The sequence below is a fragment of the Bubalus kerabau genome, chromosome 7 (assembly GCF_029407905.1).
Source record: "Bubalus kerabau isolate K-KA32 ecotype Philippines breed swamp buffalo chromosome 7, PCC_UOA_SB_1v2, whole genome shotgun sequence".
Classification (NCBI taxonomy): domain Eukaryota; kingdom Metazoa; phylum Chordata; class Mammalia; order Artiodactyla; family Bovidae; genus Bubalus; species Bubalus kerabau.
Window position 1 is genome coordinate 73,223,133 of NC_073630.1, and position 21,212 is coordinate 73,244,344.

At 43.9% G+C, this 21,212-nt stretch overlaps 1 protein-coding gene and 1 long non-coding RNA gene across 10 annotated transcripts in view; one reads left to right on the forward strand and one right to left on the reverse strand.

Annotated features, from left to right (window-relative positions):
* LNX1 (ligand of numb-protein X 1) overlaps positions 1–21,212 on the reverse strand; it is a 188,131-nt gene that overhangs the window by 34,782 nt on the left and 132,137 nt on the right. For all 9 annotated transcript variants that reach the window (XM_055588570.1, XM_055588564.1, XM_055588565.1 and 6 more), the window contains 2 exons: positions 2,537–2,775; positions 1,896–2,048 (listed from right to left, as the gene is read on the reverse strand). In XM_055588570.1, the coding sequence (XP_055444545.1) occupies positions 1,896–2,048; positions 2,537–2,775 (392 nt within the window). The remainder of the gene's footprint in view (positions 1–1,895; positions 2,049–2,536; positions 2,776–21,212) is intronic.
* On the forward strand, positions 1,954–20,051 carry LOC129657870 (uncharacterized). The gene is made up of 5 exons (XR_008717140.1): positions 1,954–2,091; positions 2,228–2,275; positions 2,747–2,906; positions 5,905–5,949; positions 19,296–20,051. It is a non-coding gene; the product is annotated as an uncharacterized LOC129657870 (long non-coding RNA).

Here is a 21,212-nt window from a genome sequence, read left to right on the forward strand (position 1 = left end):
AACTATACTTCAATTTTAAAAAAGCACAAAGCTTAGGCCAATGTCCTACACATAGTAATCTCTTATTTTTTAAAGTTTCTGCATTAACATGCAAATCAGTCTTATTCAGGCAAGAGAAAACTTTATGTGGAATGGAATTAAGGAGACTTTAATAAGGGGGAAGACTGGCAGAAAGGAAGTTATGATCCTTTTATTCATTGCAGAAACATTAGCTGGAAACTATTATGTACTAGATACTGTGCTTGGCCTTGAGAACACAAAGACTTAGATAAAGAACCCCTGCCCCCACTGGTAGAGTTACAATAAAAGGTGACGTTGCTATAACAGAGATACAGGTGCTTTGAGAACACAAAGGAGAGAGGACTGGGGGGAGTCAAGGAGGGCTCCCAGGAGGAGGCAAAGCCTAAAGAGAAATTAGGATGCCAGCTGAAGGCAAGTGAGAGTGCAGTTGGACAACAACGTGGAAGTGAGAGAAAGACACAGTATTTACACGATGGCGGTGAGAGTAGTGAGAGCGTGTAGTATATGTTCAGGGTGAGAGAGGTAAGAAGGGGGCTTATACAACTGCTCAAAGTTCTCTGAGAGCATGATAAAGACAGAGGTTTGGGGTTTACCACCCAACCTTGAGGGGGCTTCCCTGGTGGCTCAGACGGAAAAGAATCTGCTTGCAATGCAGGAGACCTGGGTTCGATCCCTGGGTTGGGAAGATCCCATAGAGAAGGGAATGGCAACCCACTCCAGTATTCCTGCCTGGAGAATTCAATGGACAGAGGAGCCTGGTGGGCTACAGTCCATGGGGTCTCAAAGAGTCGGACATGACTGAGCACCTAACACTTTCACTTTCTTTCACTCCCCAACCTTGAAGGAACAGAGGGCACTTAAATCCAGTGAGTAAACGAATGGGCTCTGGAGCCAGCGGACACCCCAGGACTGCCATTTTCCAGCTGGGTGACTTCGGGCTAGTTACCCAGTCTCTCTAAACCTTGGTTTCTTCTGTAAACTGAGAATCACAATCCCCATCTCTTCTCACTGCGACCTTTAAATGCCTTAGAGCACTATCTGGCAGCCAGGAAAGCTCAAAAGAATTCTTTTAGTTATTGTTATGACTGCTGCGAAGTTCTAATGGAAGATGAGAATAAAAGGACAGGACAGTATTTTCTCAGCTCCATTTATATTGAAAAAAAGATACAGAATCTAAGATCCAGAAACTTTCTTTGTGTGAATTTTAGAGCCACATTACTCGGATTCCAAGTTCAGAAGGGGCAAACTAAATAATTGCCTGGTACCTCAGTTTCCTCATCTATAAAACAGGGATGATAATTGTAGCTCCCTCATAGAGTTGTTGAGGAGTACATGAATTAATACATAGAAAACCCGCAGAATCACGCATCACACAAGGTGGTGATAAAAATAAATACTCATATAGCATTTCCTACGTGCCAGGCGCTGTTCTAACTGCTCTTCACTTAACTACATTATTCTTTATATTCTGAAGGTAAGGGTTCCGAAATCATTTCCCTCAATCTGTGTAAAAAGAGAACAATAGGGACTTTCCTAATGGTCCAGTCATTGGGAATCTGCCTTCCAATGCAGGGGATATGGGTTTGAGCCCTGGTTCGGGAACTAAGATCCCATGGTGGAGTAACTAAGCCCATACCGAACTAGAGAAGCTGGTGAGCTGCAACAAATACTCAATGTAGCCAGAAAAAAAAAAAAGGGAAAAGTAATTTTTGCCTTTGGTTACTTTTATAAGAAATAGGGTGATCTAGGTAAAAAATATTTATGCCCTTAGGAAGAGAGGTGTTGTAGAAAGTGAGGGCTAGTCTCGTTGTCATCCGCCCTGGAGTCATTCTGGAAGCCCAGGCCACGCCCAGCCTCACGGGGAAGCAACTTACCATCAAGGACAGTGGTGTTTTCAGAATCCTCTCGTCCCTGGTCAGCTTGGCTGACAACGGTACTTCCACTCTTTGTCCTTCGAAGAACACTTAAGGCTTGGTTTATTTTTTTAAAGGATCTGCTTCTGATGGTGGATCGCTCAAAGGGCCGTGCTGAAGACAAGAGAGAAAAAGGTCTCTTTTATGGACACGGCCGGTAAGACACACAACGGAATGCAAACGGTGATTACTTCGAGGTGGTGGGATGATACAATTTGCTTATCTGTATGTTCTCAGTTTCTACAATGAAATATGGACAGTTTATTTAAAATCTGCTTGTCTTTTTTTCCTAGGCTGGATGGAATATAACAGCACTTTTCTCGGGTTTCCTGGGCGGGAAGGTATGGACGCTGCGGGAGTGATGAATCACTAGGTCTAACTTCAACTCCTTTCACCAAGTCAGATTACACACGTTTCTAATGATCTCAAGTCCTCATGGTTTCATTTCACTTTGGAGAACTGGACGTTGGGTTGTGGCCAAAACTACCAGAACAATTTCCTCTTAAACAAAACATTTCTAGGACTTTCCACAGTGACCGTTTCACAGAGGGCAGTCCCAAGGCAGAGGAGCCCATTCCCAGACAACCACCTATTTGACTCACCCCTTGTTCGGTTGCTCCGGCCAGAGTCCAGGGGGCTATTTGGCTGACCATCCTCTGCTGTGGACACGTAGGCAGGGTTGTCTAGGCCAGGCTCATCTGTCATTAAGGAGACGGTGGGAACTGTGGAAATCTCTGGGGACAGTGATGTTGCTGTGAGGCTGGTGCTGCCATCTGGACAGCCATCCTGAGAGCGCCTCTTCCTGTCTTTAGTGAGGCCGTAGTGGGAGGCACCTTTGCAGCTGTAACAAAGCCAGAAGGAGGTCAGAGAAGGCTTTGCACAACGCTCAGCTGGAGCTCTTCCACTGCACGTGCTTGCTGCCCTCGGAAATGGATTTGCTTGCCCCTGGTTCCCCTCTCTTTTCACATGGAGGTAAGTCAATATACACTTGCCAATCAAACGAATGAATGACTTGAGAGAACAGCTTTTAAAATTTGTTTATTGCATTTTATTAAAACACTCTCTATCCTGGTGCCTGAAATGCAAACTGTGAGAGTTGTCATGGGGTCACAAAGACTAGGGCTTGAGGCTGGCAATCTTCAACTATTTGGACGTGGTAATTCCTTCTTGTTGGTGTTTATCTTGACCATGAAAGCCCTTAGTCACCCTCTCAGTCCTTTCTTTGGGGTTTAGTTTCCCAAACCACTGAACATAAACACAAAACTCCTCCCAGATTCCATATTTAACTGTCCATGGAAATAGAATCGCCCGCATTACAAAGCCACAGGAGTTTGCTCAGCACCATGGTTCTCTAGAGGCCGGCTTGCTGGCTTCCAGTCCCCTGCCTTGGGGCTGGTCTCAGAGTGGCCAGGACCTCTGAGGGACTAGGGACTGGGGGCTCCCATGCACTAAAAATGTGCTTGTCTCCTAACATTGGGAGAGTAAAAGAACATTCACAGTCTTCAAAAAAATAGGTCTATATCCATTCACCCTCCACGTTAAAGAACAAGCCTAAGAGCCGGGAGACCAAGGTTTGAGTTTATCTAAGTCCATATTTTTGCTGTGATTCCCTTCCATTGTCATTAGGCAAGTCATCTCAGTTCTTAGGTAGGTTTCCATCAGAAAATGCTGATGATTTCACTCTTTCATTGTTGTGGTGAGGATGAAGCCACAGACAGCCACACCAGCTTCCCAGTGGTTGCTGCTAAGTCACTTCAGTCATGTTCGACTCTGTGCAACCCCATAGATGGCAGCCCACCAGGCTCCCCCGTCCCTGGGATTCTCCAGGCAAGAACACTGGAGTGGGTTGCCATTTCCTTCTCCAGTGCATAAAAGTGAAAAGTGAAAGTGAAGTCACTCAGTCGTATCTGACTCTAGCGATCCCATGGACTGCAGCCCACCAGGCTCCTCCATCCATGGGATTTTCCAGGCAAGAGTACTGGAGTGGGGTGCCATTGCCTTCTCCAGTGGTATGAAGGCAGAAATTGAATGGGCAAGTCCCTTTAAGAAGCAGCCATTTGCATATAATGGATGTTAATTTCTAAATTATTTTCAACTCATTACAGAAAACTGGATATGGTTGAGCTATTTTAGATAACACTTTGAGAGCCTATTTGGAGTGATGTTTCTGAATAGAATCAAAAGCAGCCTGCAGTTGATGTGCCCATGATTGATATGGCCTGAGAGAACCATAGAGCTGGCGGATAGAAGGGCTTCTGTCTGGATGGAAATCTTTGCTCTGAAATTTACCTAGCTGTGTCATCTGGCAAAATTTGTTAACGTGGTTAAACTTTCTAATCTGCACATACATCTTGGGTTGCTGTGAAGTCTGCTAGATATTAGGTCTTGGCAAGAGTTTAGTATCTTGCCAGATATATGGAAAATTCTCAACAGATTGTAGCCACTTCCATAATTGAACCATCTAAGTTGCCTGTTATATCACATTAACTTCTTTGAGATTAGGGTGCATGGGGGATGGATGAGGTCCCAAAACTTCAGTTGCCAAGCTGCAGTCATGATGCAAATGCCATTGTCCGAGCATGGCAAACGTGGTTAAAGGTGTCCAGCTTGTCCCTTCCATTGAGTTGCATCCACTCTTGGTACTAGGCCAAGTTCAAACGCTGTTCATTGTCTTAGAAAAGATTACATTACAATTAAGCATTGAAATGAAAAGTAACCATATAAATAGAAACTCTCAAAAACAGAGCGGTGTCATGTAAATTTGACATTGGCGAAGTAAATATTTGTCATTAGAAGGACAGCAATTTCCGATTTTCTTGTGAAGAAACAAGCAGACGCTTTATTTGCTTAGAAAGAAAGATACCACCAAGGAGATGAAAAGGAGTGAAAAAGTCACATTTTGCTACTAAAATCATCCCAAAGAATGGGCCTCTTTCATGCCAAACAATACAACTAGAGGGCAGGAGAGGTCTGAATGGAATTTGTCTGAATGGATTTTGAAGTCTGATCTAACCAACTCATGCATTGCAAGGATATCTTTAACAGTGTTTTGGAATGATTTAACCAGTGACAGTTTTTAAAATTTTCTTGTTGGTACATAAACCATGATGCTTCTTATAATCAATGATGATGATTTTGTGTGGTTTTAATATGAGTAGAAAAGGACTCTGATTATACAACCCTACCTACATCTTTATCTTACAAAAGATGAAATGGGCCTCTAGCTTCTCATACTAGTCTTTCCCTCCCTGAAAGAGTATAAGCTTCTTGCTTGAACTGGTGAGATTTTACTGTTCTGACGAGCTACTTTGGCTTTGAATCGTTCTGCTTAAAAATAGCAAAGTGGTTGATATGAGAAGCTCAAAAATTGGAAGAAACATTGTGTGATGGAAAAAATAAAAGCCAGCATGCAGTTGAGCAGCTCCAAAGTCATAAACACACGAGCGGAACACTTCTCTGTAAGCCAGCAGTCTCAGACTAGCAACACATGGGAAGGAAGTTCCTAGGCTATTTTGTTGGACTAGAAACAGGCTTTCTTTTCTTGGGGCAGCAATGCTCTTCAGCATGTGCCCTGCCAGAGCAGGAAATGAATCTTCCAATTGGACAAATGACCAGTGAAGGCACAAGCCATGGCCTTCTGAGGGGATGGAGCACATCCCAGTGGAAAAAAGTAGCATCTTATGCTGCTGCCACAGCTGTGAGGAGGGGTAAGGTATTTAAAGATCTCTGATGCCAAGACCATGCCATTAAGAAACCATTCCTGTTTCAGATCCTTGGGGTTCCAAAGACACATTTTAGTCCAGGAAAGGAAAACATCATAAAATGGCTAAGATCACTTCCCTCTGGCCTCGTACCTCAGCTATCCTTACAATAGCCAGGGAGAGTAGATTTAAACATTCAGACTCATAAGCTTTGTGTGAAAAAGGTTCTGCTAAAGTGACTAATACTTGTGTAATTTTGCTTGTTTCAGCTTCTTGGATGAGCTTGGATCTGAGGCACGGGGTGATCTATGAAGGTAGCAGTTTGTACTTACTAATTATCTCTTATCGTATTGACTGATCCTGGGGCCTCTTGATTTACAGGCACAAGTGAGGGGAGGTGGGGGTAAGAGCTGATTAGCCTTGGCCAATACAGGAACATATGCTGAATCCTGGGTTGTGTTCAAAGCAAACAGGATTTATTCTCCCTTTAGTTATCCTGAGCATTAAGTACTCTCAGGTGGTGATGGGTGACAGCCATGAACTTGAAGGATGAACACAAGGAACGTGGTAAACCATTTTTCAACCACTTTGGATATGCCATCTGTTTAAAGTAGCTCTGAAGATCCGTTTTGTTAATAACAGAGTTGAGATCCTGAGCTCCTATATCAAAGTGAGCGGAGGCAAATCTGTCTTAATATAAAAATGCTGACACTGGGGGCATGTGCCACAGAATTTTTGTCTTTTCTGCAAGGGAGAGGCGAAAGTAAGAAGAGAAAATGAACCTCTTCTTGCAAAAATTCCTGAGTCCAAGCAGTGAGTTCACTGCTAATGGGGGTTGACTGGAAGCAGGTTGGACCTCTGGTGTACTTTACAGAGGTTCTGATGGGATCAGAGCTCAGCACAAGTTGGTTTGCAGGGGAGGGCTCCTTTCTGATGATAGAATAAAAGAGGTCCTTGAGAAATCAAGCCTCAATACACTCATTATAACAGTCTGGGTAACTATACCACCCTTCTTTGATGCTTCAACTTCCCTCACATTCTTTCTCAGTTCACTTCTGAATTAGGTAAACACTGAATCTGCCCTCAAATTGAGTTCATTAATTGCTCAGTCTGCTCATACTTTAAACCAGGGCTTGCAAACTCATACGCTAATCAGGCCAGGGGGTGGTGGGGAGAGGCAGGTGGTGGTTGTGGTAAGCAGTGCTATTCCATTTCAAAAGTGCAGCAGGCAACCCTACAGACCTCCTGAGTGTTGCCTCAAGAACACCAGCCTAAGAGCAATTAGTCAAGAAATGAAAGTTGCCAGATTGGAAAGCAAAAGGGAAACTGTCACTGTTTGCAATGCCATATTGTATATAGAAACCTTCAAAGACTCAAAAAAAAAAAAAAACCCTTGCTACAATTTTCCTGAACGAAAAAGCAAGAGTTCCAGAAAAACATCTACTTCTGCTTTATTGACCATGCCAAAACCTTTGACTGTGTGGATCACAACAAACTGTGGAAAATTCTTCAAGAGATGGGAATACCAGACCACCTGACCTGCCTCTTGAGAAATCTGTTTGCAGGTCAGGAAGCAACAATTAGAACTGGACATGGAACAACAGACTGGTTCCAAATCGGGAAATGAGTACATCAAGGCTGTATATTGTCACCCTGCTTACTTAACTTATATGCAGAGTACATAATGCTAAATGCCGGGCTGGATGAAGCACAAGCTGGAATCAAGATTGCTGGGAGAAATATCAATAACCTCAGATATGCAGATGACACCACACTTGTGGCAGAAAATGAAGAACTAAAGAGCCTCTTGATGAAAGTGAAAGAGGAGAGTGAAAAAGTTGGCTTAAAACTCAGCATTCAGAAAACTAAGATCATGGCATCCAGTCCCATCACTTCATGGCAAATAGATGGGGAAACAACGAAACAGTGACAGACTTTAACTTTGGGGGCTCCAAAATCACTGCAGATGATGACCGCAGCCATGAAATTAAAAGATGTTTGCTTCTTGGAAGAAAAGTTATGACCAACTTAGATAGCATATTAAAAAGCAGAGACATTATTTGGCCAACAAAGGTCCATCTAGTCAAAGCTATGGTTTTTCCAGTAGTCAAGTATGGGTGTGAGAGTTGGACTATAAAGAAAGCTGAGCGTTGAAGAATTGATGCTTTTTAACTGTGGTGTTGGAGAAGACTCTTGAGAGTCTCCTGGACTGCAAGGGACCAACCAGTCTATCCTAAAGGAAATCAGTCCTGAATATTCATTGGAAGGACTAATGCTGAAGCTGAAACTCCAATACTTTGGCCACCTGATGGGAAGAACTGACTCATTTGAAAAGACCCTGATGCTGGGAAAGATTGAGGCAGGAGGAGAAGGGGACGACAGAGGATGAGATGGTCGGATGGCATCACTGACTCGACGCACATGAGTTTGAGTAAGCTCTGGGAGTTGGTGATGGATAGGAAAGCCTGGTGTGCTGCAGTCCATGGGGTTGCAGAGAGTCGGACATGCCTGAGTGACTGAACTGAACTGATCTCTGAGCCGTGTTGATCATGGCCTCATGATAGGGTCTGGCAACCCAGAAAGGGGCTGAGAAGAGCTAACATCTACTGGACTACTGTGCACTGTACGTTACATTTCACAAATGTGGTCTTAGGCTCAGCTAAAACCCTGTTAAACCCTCGCAGTGGCTCCGGCTGTCAAGTCAGTTAAACCACCTCCACTCTGCAGATGAGGCTATGAAAACTTGGATAAAGCTTTCTTTCCTTCTAGCTGTCAGAGTGAAGCTGGGGCTTATATCCAAGTTGTGGGGTCCGTGCTTTCTCCCCTCCTGTGGCCTGGCCTCCAGCCTGGAGCTTACCCTACACTCCAGACTCCTGATGTGTAGTCAGATTCCTGACTGCTCATGCCACATTTTCACTCTCAATAGGCATCTGAAACCTAACACATCCAAATGCCCCAAGTTTCCCTGCCAAACCAGCTCTTCCCGCCTCTTCTCTGTTTTACCTTACATCCTTCTCAGACCCCAAACTCCTGAGTCAGCCCTGATTCCTTTCTTTTTTCTCAACCCCACAAATATAATCAAGCCAGATTTATCCAGAATCCAAATGCTTTTCATCACTTCTACCACCACGGCCCTAGTCTATGCTGCCATCATCAAAGCCTGTATTATTACAACAGGCTCCTGAGAGGTCTTTCTGCTTCTACACTCATTCCCCTCCCCTGTTTATTCTCAACAGAGCAACAGTGTCATCCCTTTAAAACAGCTCTCCATGCCACTAAAACACAAGGCCCTCAGAATAGCCCAGTGGGCCCTGTATTCTCTCTGTGTTACTTTTGTCCTCATCTCCATCTCCTGCTCATCCGGCCTCCTGTTGGTTCTCACCCTTGCCCAGCACGCTCCTGCCTCCCGGACCTTGCATTTCTGTTCCTGCTCTCTGTCTGGAACACGTGCCCCAGATTCCCGCCTGGTCTGCTCCCTCAGCCCCGTTGGGTCTGTGATTGAAGCCCACCTTCCCTGAGCGTCCTTTTTCAAGCAGCAGCTTTTTTCCTGGAACATTCTAACCCTTCTTATTTTTCTTCCCTACTTCTCTCTTTTCTGCTTATTTTGGAGTAAAAGTTCCAAAGTTCGGGGGAGAGGGAGTTTAGTTCCGTAGTTAACCAACTGAACCAAACTTTGAAAACTTTATCCCTCTAGGATCAAAAGGGCTTCATTGTATCGGTTCTTGGGAAAGAGTGAGCTCAGGGATTCCCATGTCCCTCCTGGCTGACAGTCCAGACATACCAGCTCTGTGTCAGCTGCCTGGTCAGCTTTGGGCATGTCTGCTCCATGGAGCCCAAAGGGAACGGAGGGAAGAACAAAGCCTTGCCCACCTGGTGACTTTCAGAGAGTCCACATGGTCAGTAGATTTCCTCAGGCAGGCACTTGGCAAATGTGTTGAATTAGACTGAAGTCTCCCTTTGGGTGTTCTATTGAAATTACCCGACTGGGGATTGATGATCCACCCACACGGTCCTGCTAACATATAATTGTGGTTGGTTGTGATGCCTCTGCCAGGCTGCCTTTTCCCCTCAGAGCAAACTCATGATTTCCCTGCGCTCTAATGCGAGATGAGAAGTGAGAAGGAAGAGGAAAAAGTGAGATTTTTAACATTCTTTCTTTCACATACTTCCCTCGTAACTCTAATAGGATTCTATTGGATCTGGGTTTTAAAACCATTCTGTACATAGGAGGAATAAACAGTTGCCATATACCTTCTTTTGGTGGGTTATGCTGCTACAATGGGATGAGTGATTTTGAATACTAATACTTTGTATTTTCATTCAGTGGGCACTTATGGAGGACCTTCTGAAAAAGAGGGCAGAGTGATGTGGAAAAAGCTCAGGCTTTCATGTTTAAAACATCGCCAGTCCAGGTCCGATGCACGATACTGGATGCTTGGGGCTGGTGCACTGGGACAACCCAGAGGGATGGTATGGGGAGGGAGGAGGGAGGAGGGTTCAGGATGGGGAACACATGTATACCTGTGGCGGATTCATTTTGATATATGGCAAAACCAATACAATATTGTAAAGTTAAAAAAAATAAACTCAAAACTGAAAAAAAAACCCAACATATTAAACAATACACTTGTAATTATGTCTTTGGAGACTACTACTACTGAAAAAAAAAAAAAAATCTGGGTATGAATCCTAGGTCTGCACCACCAGCTCTGTGACTGTGGACAAGTTCCGTGACTCCGTTCAGCCTTTCCCAGATGTTGGTAAAGAATTTGCCTACAATGCAGGAGACCCAGGTTTGAATGCTGGGTCAGGAAGATCCTCTGGAGAAGGGAATGGCAACCTACTCCAGTATTCTTGCCTGGAGAATTCCATGGAAAGATGAGCCTGGTGGGCTATAGTCCATGGGGTCGCAAAGAGTCAGACACAACTGAAGGACTAAAACTTTCATTTTTCACTTTCCCAGATGTAAAATGGGCTCAGTGTTTATTTATAGTAAGATTTACAGATCCATGCCAAGCCCCTAACAGTACCTGGAATATACTAGCAACTCAATAAGCAGTAATCACCATGATTATTGTATGTCAAGCATAATATTAGGTCCTATGGTTGCAAAGAAACATATTATACAGTATATGCCTGCGAGGAGACTGGTATGAAAACAGAAAACTGCCAGGTTATCAGAGAGAGATGGAGGTATGAGCCAAGTGTTGGAAGAACTCAGAGAAGGGGGCCACTCACTCTCTGCGGGTAGCTCATTATCAAGGGGTAATCAGGGAAGGTGTCCCAGAAGAGGTGATATCTGAGCTGAGTCTAGGAAAGTGAGTGACATTGTGCTAGAAGACTAGGTGTGAATGCCACATTTAAAGACCCCAAGGATGCAAGTGCATGGCTTATTACTGTGTTTGGTGCAGATCTTATCCCTTGAGACATTGATGGAGAAAAACAGAACTGAAGTGAGGCCAAAGAGGAAGACAAATGCTGGCAGTGGTGTTGAGGAGAAAAGCCCAGGGTACTTGACTACTCGTTTGTCGCCACCTCTGGAGTTTAGCAGGGCTAAAGCCATGCCTGTGGGCACAGGAGACTAGGGCATTGAGAAGTCTGATGCCAACACAGGAGAGGGATGAAGGTGACAATGGAAGGCTCAAAGTCACCCCCTCACAGAGGCTCCCTTACCCTCTGTTTGAAGTGGATCTTCTCTCCCCCCAGCACCAGCTTTCAATTCCCAGCACTTAACATCTTTGGAAATGATTTTGTATGTTTACTTGCTTCCCTTTTAAATCACTGTCTCCCCCCAAAAGTAAGAGTCCAGCATGTCTTGCTCACCACTAAATCCTCAACACACCACACAGCGCTCAGACATGGGGTCAGCCATGTGTCAGAGCAGTCTGAGACATTCTGGAAACAGCTATGTTTCTTTCTTACTCCCTTTAGGAGATGCTTTCTGTTTATACTTTCAATTATATTGACCTAGATATGTTTTTTATTGATTTTATGGAGGTACAATTGACATGTTATAATAAGTTTCAGGTACACAACATAAGGATTTGATATTTTTATACTGTAAAATCATCACCACAATAAGTCTACCTAACGTTCATAGTTAATTTTTTTTCTCTTTTGATGAGCACTTTAAAGATCTATTGTGTGCGTCCTCAGTTGTGTCTGACTCTTTGAGACTCTATGGACTGTAGCCCGCTAAGTTCCTCAGTCCATGGGATTCTCCAGGCAAGGATACTGGAGTGGGTTGCCATTTCCTCCTGCAGGGGATCTTCCTGACCCAGGGATCAAACCAGGGTCTCTTGCATTGCAGGCAGATTCTTTACCACTAGCACCACCTGGGAAGCCCCTAAGATCTATTGGGTTGGCCAAAAAGTTAATTTGAGTTTTTCCATACATTCTTACAGAAAAATGCAAACGAACTTTTTGGCCAATCCAATACTTTCTTAGCAACTTCCAAATATGCAATGCAGATTATATATACCATTCTGTATACTACCATCCTCTTGACTTATTTTATAACTTTGAAGTTTGTAGCTTTTGACACCCTTCACCCATTTTGCCTAGCCTTTACCCCCTGCCTCTGGCAACCACCAATTGATTCTCCATATCTGAGTCTTGTTTTGCTTTTTAAGTTTCCACACATAGACTCATATGGTATGCCTTTCTCTGACTTATTTCTCTAAGTATAATTCGCTATGCTATATATTTTTCTGCTCCTTTTATTAGACGCTTTCTGTTTATAATTTTAATCATGCTGACCCAGATATGTTTCCATTGTTGCAGGCTGCCTTCTTTTTTTTTGGAGGAAGACAGGCTATGTTTTTAAAATATGTAATATTTAATAACTTTTAAAATGCAAGACACTGGAAATCTTTATTATGTTTAGGATAAAAATAAACACATCAGTCATCTTTTTCTAAATCAGACCCACTTAGGTTCCCTGAGCACACCCTCTAACAGAACCCACCCTTGCTAATTAAGTCCTGATCACTTGGAAAAGACTCAAGTAACAATAATATAACTTCTATTAATATGACTCCTCTAGTTTTTCAGCAGATGGATCTTAAGCACTGCAACTTTTTGGAGCATTTTCTGAGTTGGATTGGATAATTCTGTATTTCACTCATTATACCTGCAGCTTTTTAACTAATCTCTGGTTTAAGGATATTAGGCAAAGTTGTTTTGTTTGGATTACTTTTTCTCCTCTAGGTTAAAATGCATGTTCCCTGGGATTGAATTACATGGTCACTCATGAAGCTACCAGAAACCATACACAGAAAAGTCATTAGCACTGTGTGTACTCATGGGTGAAACCAACATCGGTTAATAAGTGAAGGAGGTCATCAGCTGGACAAGCCTACCATCTGGGTGTCAGCTTAGACCCTGGGTATGAACTTGAGCCTGAAAGGCCCTCACCCCATGGGACCAAGGGATTTCTTAACATCACCACGGACCACACACTTCTTCCTCTCATTAGCTTCTTTCTTCTGCCTCCAAACCACAGGGGAGAATATCCCCAGCGATTCCAACCACCCTTGCCTCCCTTGTTAATGAATCCCAGGAAAGGAGATTTAAAACAAACTGGAAAGTGACTTGGAAACACAGGCCAAGCTTTGGGCAACAGGAACCCCAGTCTCCTGGGCCTGGTGAGGTGGGGTGAGGGGCAGGATGCTCTTAAAATGAAATTGGCTCCACAAACAAATGGTCTAATGACAATGAAGCCAGCATACGTGACTCAGTTTACCAAAGATGCTGATGTGTTCCTGTGAGACTGATGACCTGGTGCTGTGCAGGCATGAGAAACAGCTGCCCTTCTCTGCACAGCATCTATTTTTATTTAGGCAGGGAAAGGCAGATGTTCTTTTACCTAATGTTAAAGGCTCCTTTTCTATGTTTTCTGTTAGTCTGCAGGATTAGGTCTTTCAGACAACCTGTGACTTCATCTTTTTATCCTTCAAATCTCAACTCATATATTAATAATAATTTAGAATTATGGCCAACACTTAGAGTACACTTCTATGGACTAAGCACTATTATGCATAATATGCTTTATGCATATTAATTCATTGGTTTTCGCATCATCCCAGTTAGCCACTTTGCTAATAAGCAACTAAGGCACAGAGAGGTTAAATAACTTTCCCAAGGTCACATAGAAGGCAAGTGGAGGGGCTAGGATCTGAACCCAAAGCAGACTGGATTTTAGTTGAGGTGTGCACCTCATGATTGTAACATGCCATGAACTTTGGTGGCTGACAGTTTGGAGGGGACTGCAATGTGGGAGGCAGGGAAAAGGCAAGAAACATGAGGAGGTCCTTTATAACAGCACACTGTGTACTACAGCTACTGTTTGCTGCCAGCTACGATGTGGCTGCTATAAGAAATACAAACGGCGTGAGCTGGAAGGGTGGCCTGTTCTAATCAAGTTGGCATCTTTAGGCCTGCAGTTGACAGACACGAGCGGCAAGTTTTGAGCTGCCTGCACCTCTGTTTCTGCCCTGTCAGCAGGGCCATTTGTCAGTGGAGCTCACGTGGTGGGTTGCTGATAGAGTGAGGCAACTGCAGCGGTCCCCATGTGCCCGCAGGCTCGCTGTCTTCCTGCTCTCTTCACTTCAAACCTCTTAAGAGGCAGCGGCTTATAACAATCTGGGCTGGGTGAGTGGGTAACTTGTGATTTATTTATTCTTCCTCTAGAGGGAGCTCTTTAGTCCAGGCATTTAGATACTCAAATACACCACATTTGTGGTGGAAAACAACTCATTAGGGGAAAAGAGGCAGACATCTCCATCCCATACCAGAAAGGAGTGCATCATCTTCTGCCCTATTAATAACAAGTCATATCAGTAACCACCTGAGCTGTCACTTGTTCACTTGTTCCAAGCTTGGTCTGTATCACCAGACACAGAAGTGGGGCTTCGGTTTAGCAAACACTGCCCCAGCAGTGTTCTCCCCAGCTTATATTATCCTCATTTTACAGACGGGGAAAGTGAGGCTTAGAGAAGTTAAGTAGTTTATTCAAAATGACACAGCACTACGGCAAAGGAGCTGAAAGTTGAACATAGCTCTGTCTGGGATTTTGTTGCTGATTTAAACAATGTGTAATGGGCTTCCCAAATGACACTGGTGATAAGGAACCTGCCTGCCAATGCAGGAGACAAAAGAGACACAGGTTTGATCCCTGAGTTGGGAAGATCCCCCGGAGGAGAGCATGGCAACCCACTTTAGTATTCTTGCCTGGTGAATCCCCATGGACAGAGGAGCCTGGTGGACTACAGCCCATAGGGTCGCAGAGTTGGACATGACTGAAGTGACTTAGCATGAGCACACAATTATCAAGTTATCTTAGTCCTTAATGTGGGTCAGGGGCTTCGAAGCACTTTCCCTTCTGTTCACTTAATCCTTACCACCACCTAATGAGGTAGATATAATTATCATGCCCACGTTGCACATGTAGAAACATAATACAGAGGTTCACTTGCCTAGGGTCACACAGCACCCAAGGTGACAGGCCATCCCAGCTTGCCTTTGGACTGACTGGGTTCTTGGGATGTAGGATTTTCAGTTTTAAACCCAGGCCAGTCCCAGGCACACAAGGACAAGCTAGTCACCCGGTAAAAGGCAGAAACAGAGTTTAAGTCAGAGTCACGACTCCAAATAACATGCTCTTTACTATGGTATGTGTGTGTTAGTCACTCAGTCATGTCCGACTCTTTGCCACCACTTGGACTGTAGCCTGCCAGGCTCTTCTGTCCATGGGATTCTTCAGGCAAGAAGTTGCCATTCCCTTCTCCAGGGGATCTTCCCAACCCAGGGATCAAACTAGGGTCTCTTGCATTGTGGGCAGATTCTTTACTGCCTGAGACACCAGGGAAGCCCCTTTTCTATGATACACTATGGCATTTTTTCCTTTTTCATATATTTTGCTCCAAGATTTCACAGAAGCAGAAGCGACTGAGGTGGGGGCTTTCATGGTTTCGGTGCCTCCCAGCGTGTGCTCAGATGACACCCTCTTAGCAGGGCCTTCAGAAGACCACCTCCCTACACTGCTGCTTTAGTTCAGCCTCACAGCTGCCCCAGCAGGTACGAAACACATGCAATTCCAGGGCTTTCCCACAACTGGAAGAATCCGCTTCATTTGTTAGTGAGGAAGACCCTCCCTGATAGCAAGGAGGGCCTGATGAATACCAGGCTGCTCCCTGGGGTGACGTCTAAGAATTCCAAAGCCCAAACCAGATGCGAAGTTGACAGTGCTTAATGAGCGACGGTTGAGGGCTCAGGCACAGTCCACATGCCAGGTCAATTCCTCACAGAAATGTCACAGTGGTTTATCCATTCTGTGAGTCTCCGGCATCTTTGGGGTCATGAAGTTGTTTTCCTGGATGTTTTGGGGGAAGGGAGAGCAGACAGTTCCCGAGGCACAAATGATTGGAGTCTTCCGTCAGCGTTCCATGGATTACAGTGTGTGTGTGTCGGGGGGAGGGTCATCGTTTTGGGGAGGCTAACATTTAGGTCCCTGCACTTCTTGGCTCCATTTAGACTTATCATCTTTACTTTTAAAATGCTTAGAAATGACCAAGGTTCAGCATCTCATTTTGGGGAAATTGGGCTATGGGTCAATGGCGCTTTCTATTTCAGGGTTGACTAGGAACTGTGTTTAGGGGAATGGGAAAGGGTGGGTTTCACGGTGGTGAGGTTTTCTAAATATTGGAACTGACTGCCCAGTGAGGTTTTCTGATGGGCTCTGAAAGCAGCCTAGGCTTCTAGCCACCTCGGATGAGGTTTTGAGAGCCTCAATTTCTGTGAAATCTGCACAACCCCAAGGGCTGCTCAGAGGTGATGGTTTAGCATGGGGATGGGGGAGGGGTGGGAGAAGGTATCAGGACCCTCCAGTGGAAATCATTCCCAGATGCTACTTTAAAGCATCTCCTTCTTTCCTCCAAGTGCCCTCAGGGCTAACTCAAAATGCCCCAGTTTTTCCAAGCTCTTTCTGGGCTGGGTGTCCAGAGCCCTCCTGGATGGACTTTACGGGACTCTCAGGTATTGAGAAAGTGGGTTCTGTCTTGCTCTGTGCTTGAGAATATGCCTTGTGAAGATGCTTTGCTTTTTTGTGCCAAATCTTTTTGCCTGAAACAAAAACCCTATTTTCCCAACCAGCTTCTGTTTGCTAAGTGAACTGCTTCTTCCTTCTCACTATATTCCCTGACTCCTGTAAGTCATATTTCATTTCCCCCAAATTGCATTATGCAAATGGGGGAGGGAGCACTTGCAGGAAATGCTGGCTCTTATTTCTTTTTCTCAGATAATCGAACACTTCTTTCTCCCCCTGTCTTGCCAGGCCTGCCCTTTGGCTGCGGCTTAGCCCCATGTGTTTGGTGTGGCACAGTCAGTGCCCTCAACAAGACTTCTGCAGTCCAGTACATCTGCAAGCTGTCGCTCCTCACACACACGACTCCACCATGGGCCTCTTCCCTGGATCTGTTTGAACGGTGGCCATGTCAACTCATATTCTCCAGCGATAACATTAATCCCACTTTCTCCGCTGATGCTTCAGGGGAATGGCTCTGCTCTCTGAACTCATTCCTCTCTTCCACAAAGGTCTGAGTGGCTACCAAACCCAGGGCTAGGTGTTCCTAAGGCTCTGCCCTTTACTAGCTAGTGATCTAGCACAGAAACAAGATTGGTCTGAACCACAGGCTCTTAGCTCCAGGACAATGTTTCACTCCATGTTGACGGACACTGCTTACATCTCTTGGACTAGCTAGCAAAGCCCCTAAGACCACATCTTTTGCATCTTCCACCATGCGAACAGGATTGAGAGCATGCTGGATATTCATAAAATACTTAGGTTTATTAGAATCAAATTAAAATAGTCCCCTTTTTAAATTTCAAAAGCAATAGAGGTTCAGAGAAGAAAATTTTGAAAATATAGAAAAAGGAAAATAAAAATCCCATAATGATCCCACAAAGAAGTCTTGCTAATCTTTATTTTTGCTAATCTGTTATTTTTATTCCTCTAATCTCTTTAAATGTATAGATACACATATCCATCTGTTTATACTTATTTTTTTCCCATAACTGGACCAAATGAGATGCACGTTTTAAAGGCATTTGAGATACATTGATAATAGTTATTTACTAGCATATCAACATGCTTGTTCTCCTACCCAATGGTTCTTAACCTTATGAACAATAGAATCACCTGGGAAGATTTTTAAAAATCCAGCCTCTTAGGTACTTAAATGAGCATCTCTGGGGTGGGTCTACCATGCATCCATGTTTTTGTAAAGCTCTCCAGGTGATCATAATGTGTAGCCTGGTTGAGAACCACCAGCCCAATCTTTTCCATCTCACTGATTATTTTAGTTGATTGAGTTATAGAATTTGCTTAGAACTGGCTGCTCATCAGCCAATCACTCTTGTGTAACTCCTTGAAATCATGCATTTCTCACTGTTGATTCTGAGCGACCAGGGGTGCTGGCTTCCAGGGTACTGCTGAAGTATTTCCCTCGCTCCTCCCTGAAGGCTGTGCTGGGAACCATCCGTGGAGATAGTCTGGGGTGGTGAGAACTAGGTGTGCAGCTCTCGCAGGGAAGGAGGTGGGATGGTGTTTCTTTCCCTGCTATCGAGTCTGGACTTGGAAAAGGATTATGACTCACCGTCATCTCCTCCATGGGAAAGCGGTCACTTAACCCTGACCCTCCACAGTGCATGGCGGGGGAGGGGTGGGGGTGAGGGTGGACGAGGGGCTACAGTGTGTTACACAGATCAGTGTTTTATCTAAAAGGCAATTAGCTGAATTCTTACAGTTTTATTTGCATGGTATAGTTAAGATATAATCGGGGCAACAACACTTCAAAGGATGGCCATTATGATTACAAAGGGTAAACTGAAAGCCCACCTCAGTAAACACAGTGATAGATTTTTATGTGAAGGTCTTTCCCATTATCCTAGATGGTTAAACCTTTTAATAGAACCTATTGGGTTCTCTTTCAGCTCTAGCTTCTATAAGCTTAAAATAATGAATCCCTATTGGGAGCTAGGCTGAGTGCTTAATATATGACAGGCTGTCAATGAACACGTGTTAAGTGTTGATACAAGCATATTTTAATAATTAGATTCTTGATTCCAACAACCTAAGCAGAAGTGTCACCCAATTCCTGGTTTGCCAGTCTCATTTAAAATCGAAATAACTTTAACAATACCCCTAACTTTCTCATCATCCCATTTATTTCCACACTTTTGTTTTTAAACCTTCTCAGGTGATCCTACTGTTCATCCAAGGTTAAGAAACACTGGAAGGGGATGCACTGATACACTGATAGTAAAGCTATTTTCATGCCCTCTCTCCCCTACTCTCTCTTCTCACTTTCTCTCTGTCATACACACACAGCTTATAAAATCCTTGAAGTGGGTAAAGGTCTTAAGGTACCACTTACCCAGCATGTGTTCTTAATGACTTTCAACAAGCAGAGTTTAGGGTTTGCATCCTGTTAGAGGCTCTGTCTGTACCGTGACCCTTCAACACTCAGTGTTTGGTTTTGACCCCTATGACCCTAACTGAATCCTCAACATGGCTTTAGCCCCAACTTTCTACCACTTGTGAGCTTGGAGGTTGCCTTTTTGGTTTCAATCCATTTGATTCGGTTTCCTTTTTCTTTTCTAGGAATTCAACAATCCCTAGGGAAGGGATAGCATGGAAAGGGAGTGGAAAAAGAATATAAGGGAAACCTAAATGTTGGCTGTTTGCCAACCATCTCATTTATCACTCAACTTGTTCATGACTAAAATCTATCATCAGAGAACTGCACTGAAATCAATGAAGGTCAAACAGTTTAATCTGTCCAATTATTCCAGAGGGAGTAAACACAGCCCCCAGATTTATCAGAGAAACGTGGACTTCCAAGTTGTTCAAGCAAGCTTTTACCCATCTGCCAACACTGGGAACCGGAGAGTGGGAAGTAAACCTGCCGAGTATTATCACAAACAGTGGATGACTTACGTCTCTAAAGGATGGAATTTTGATGCCAACAGCCTTTAGATTTGAACTCTTACATATTTTAAAGTTTTATTTAGATGATAGGCCTTTCATCTGCTATAAGTTGTTTATCATAAGATAAAAATTGCATATACCTCCAGCTAGATTAAATAATAGGACCCTCGAGAAATCTTCGAAGGGAAGATCAACCTAGGCATGGGTTTCTGTTCTTGAGTAAGTAAAGGATCATTAGAGAGAAAGAATGTTATACTCTGATTTTTGAAAATGACTACCTCAAGCTGTATAATGAGTTTAAGTATGAATATGCACATCTCATGCAAAATCAGACAGATTTTCTGATTTGTATGAGGACTTAAAAGTATAATTTTGGCCTCTTCATATGAAGATAGGCTCGGATATTGCAGAAATCACTCAGGTGGTCTCAGACACTCTGCCGATTGTCCTAAGATACCCTCTGGGGGCTCCATTTACACTGTCCTGCCACCCCGCCCCCCGCTTGCCTGTCAGTGGCAGAGGATTTGGGTAATTACAGTAGGTAATTACATTTGGGTAATTCGTGTCTGACTCTTTGCGACCCCATGGACTGTAGCCTATCAGGCTCCTCTGTCCATGGGATTTTCCAGGCAAGAATGCTGGAGTGGATTGCCATTTCCTTCTCCAGGGGATCTTCCCGACCCAGATATCAAACCCGGGTCTCCCACATTGCGGGCAGACGCTTTACCGTCTGAGCCACCAGGGAAGCCCAATTACAGTAGAGGATTCTGTTAATTCAATACTGAGAACTGCTCTTCAGAAGACAACTTTTTCTATTAATTGTCATCTGGCTGGTCAGCCTATTCTTAAATTGATCATCAATTGGAGTACATAAAACTGACATTTTAGATAAGTCTTTGTTCTCCCAGAAAACTAGGAGATTTGGCTAACATCTGCTCTCTTAATGTTAATAGCATCAATGTATTTGGGGAAGATATGGTTTGATAAGAAGCAGTCCAGGTGGACTTCCCTGGCAGTGGTTGAGACTCTGTGCTCCCACTGCAGAGGCCATGGGTTTGATCCTTGGTTGGGGAACTAAAGTCCTACATGTCAAGCAGCAGAGCCAAAAAAAAAAAAAAACAGTCCAATGTTTAAATTAAAGTGGGTTCTTCCCCACAGCCTCTGTTTTAAAATTATAGTTAACAAGGCTTTTTCATTAGGCCTTGACAGCACTTTACTCATCATTTTGTTGAAATTTTGTGGTGATTTGAAGAACTAGTGATGGAGAGTGAGGCCTCTTGTCCCAGTAATAACCCATGATCCAGATTGTAGTGGCAGACATTTGTTGAGCCTTCTGCTACTCTTTCATATGTGGTATCTTTCACATTTACTGGGTGGCCTACATACTATTGGGTCTCCATTTTACAGATGGGTAAACAGTCAGAGAAAACTAAGTCATTCACTCAAGATCACACAAGAAGACCAAGATGATTTTCCTGGAAGTCATTCAATGCTAACAACTGGTAGATGGCAGATCAAGAAAAGAAAAATGGGTCTATATGACTTCAAGTCCACATTTTTCTACCAGTAAATGTCATCTTCAGAATGAAT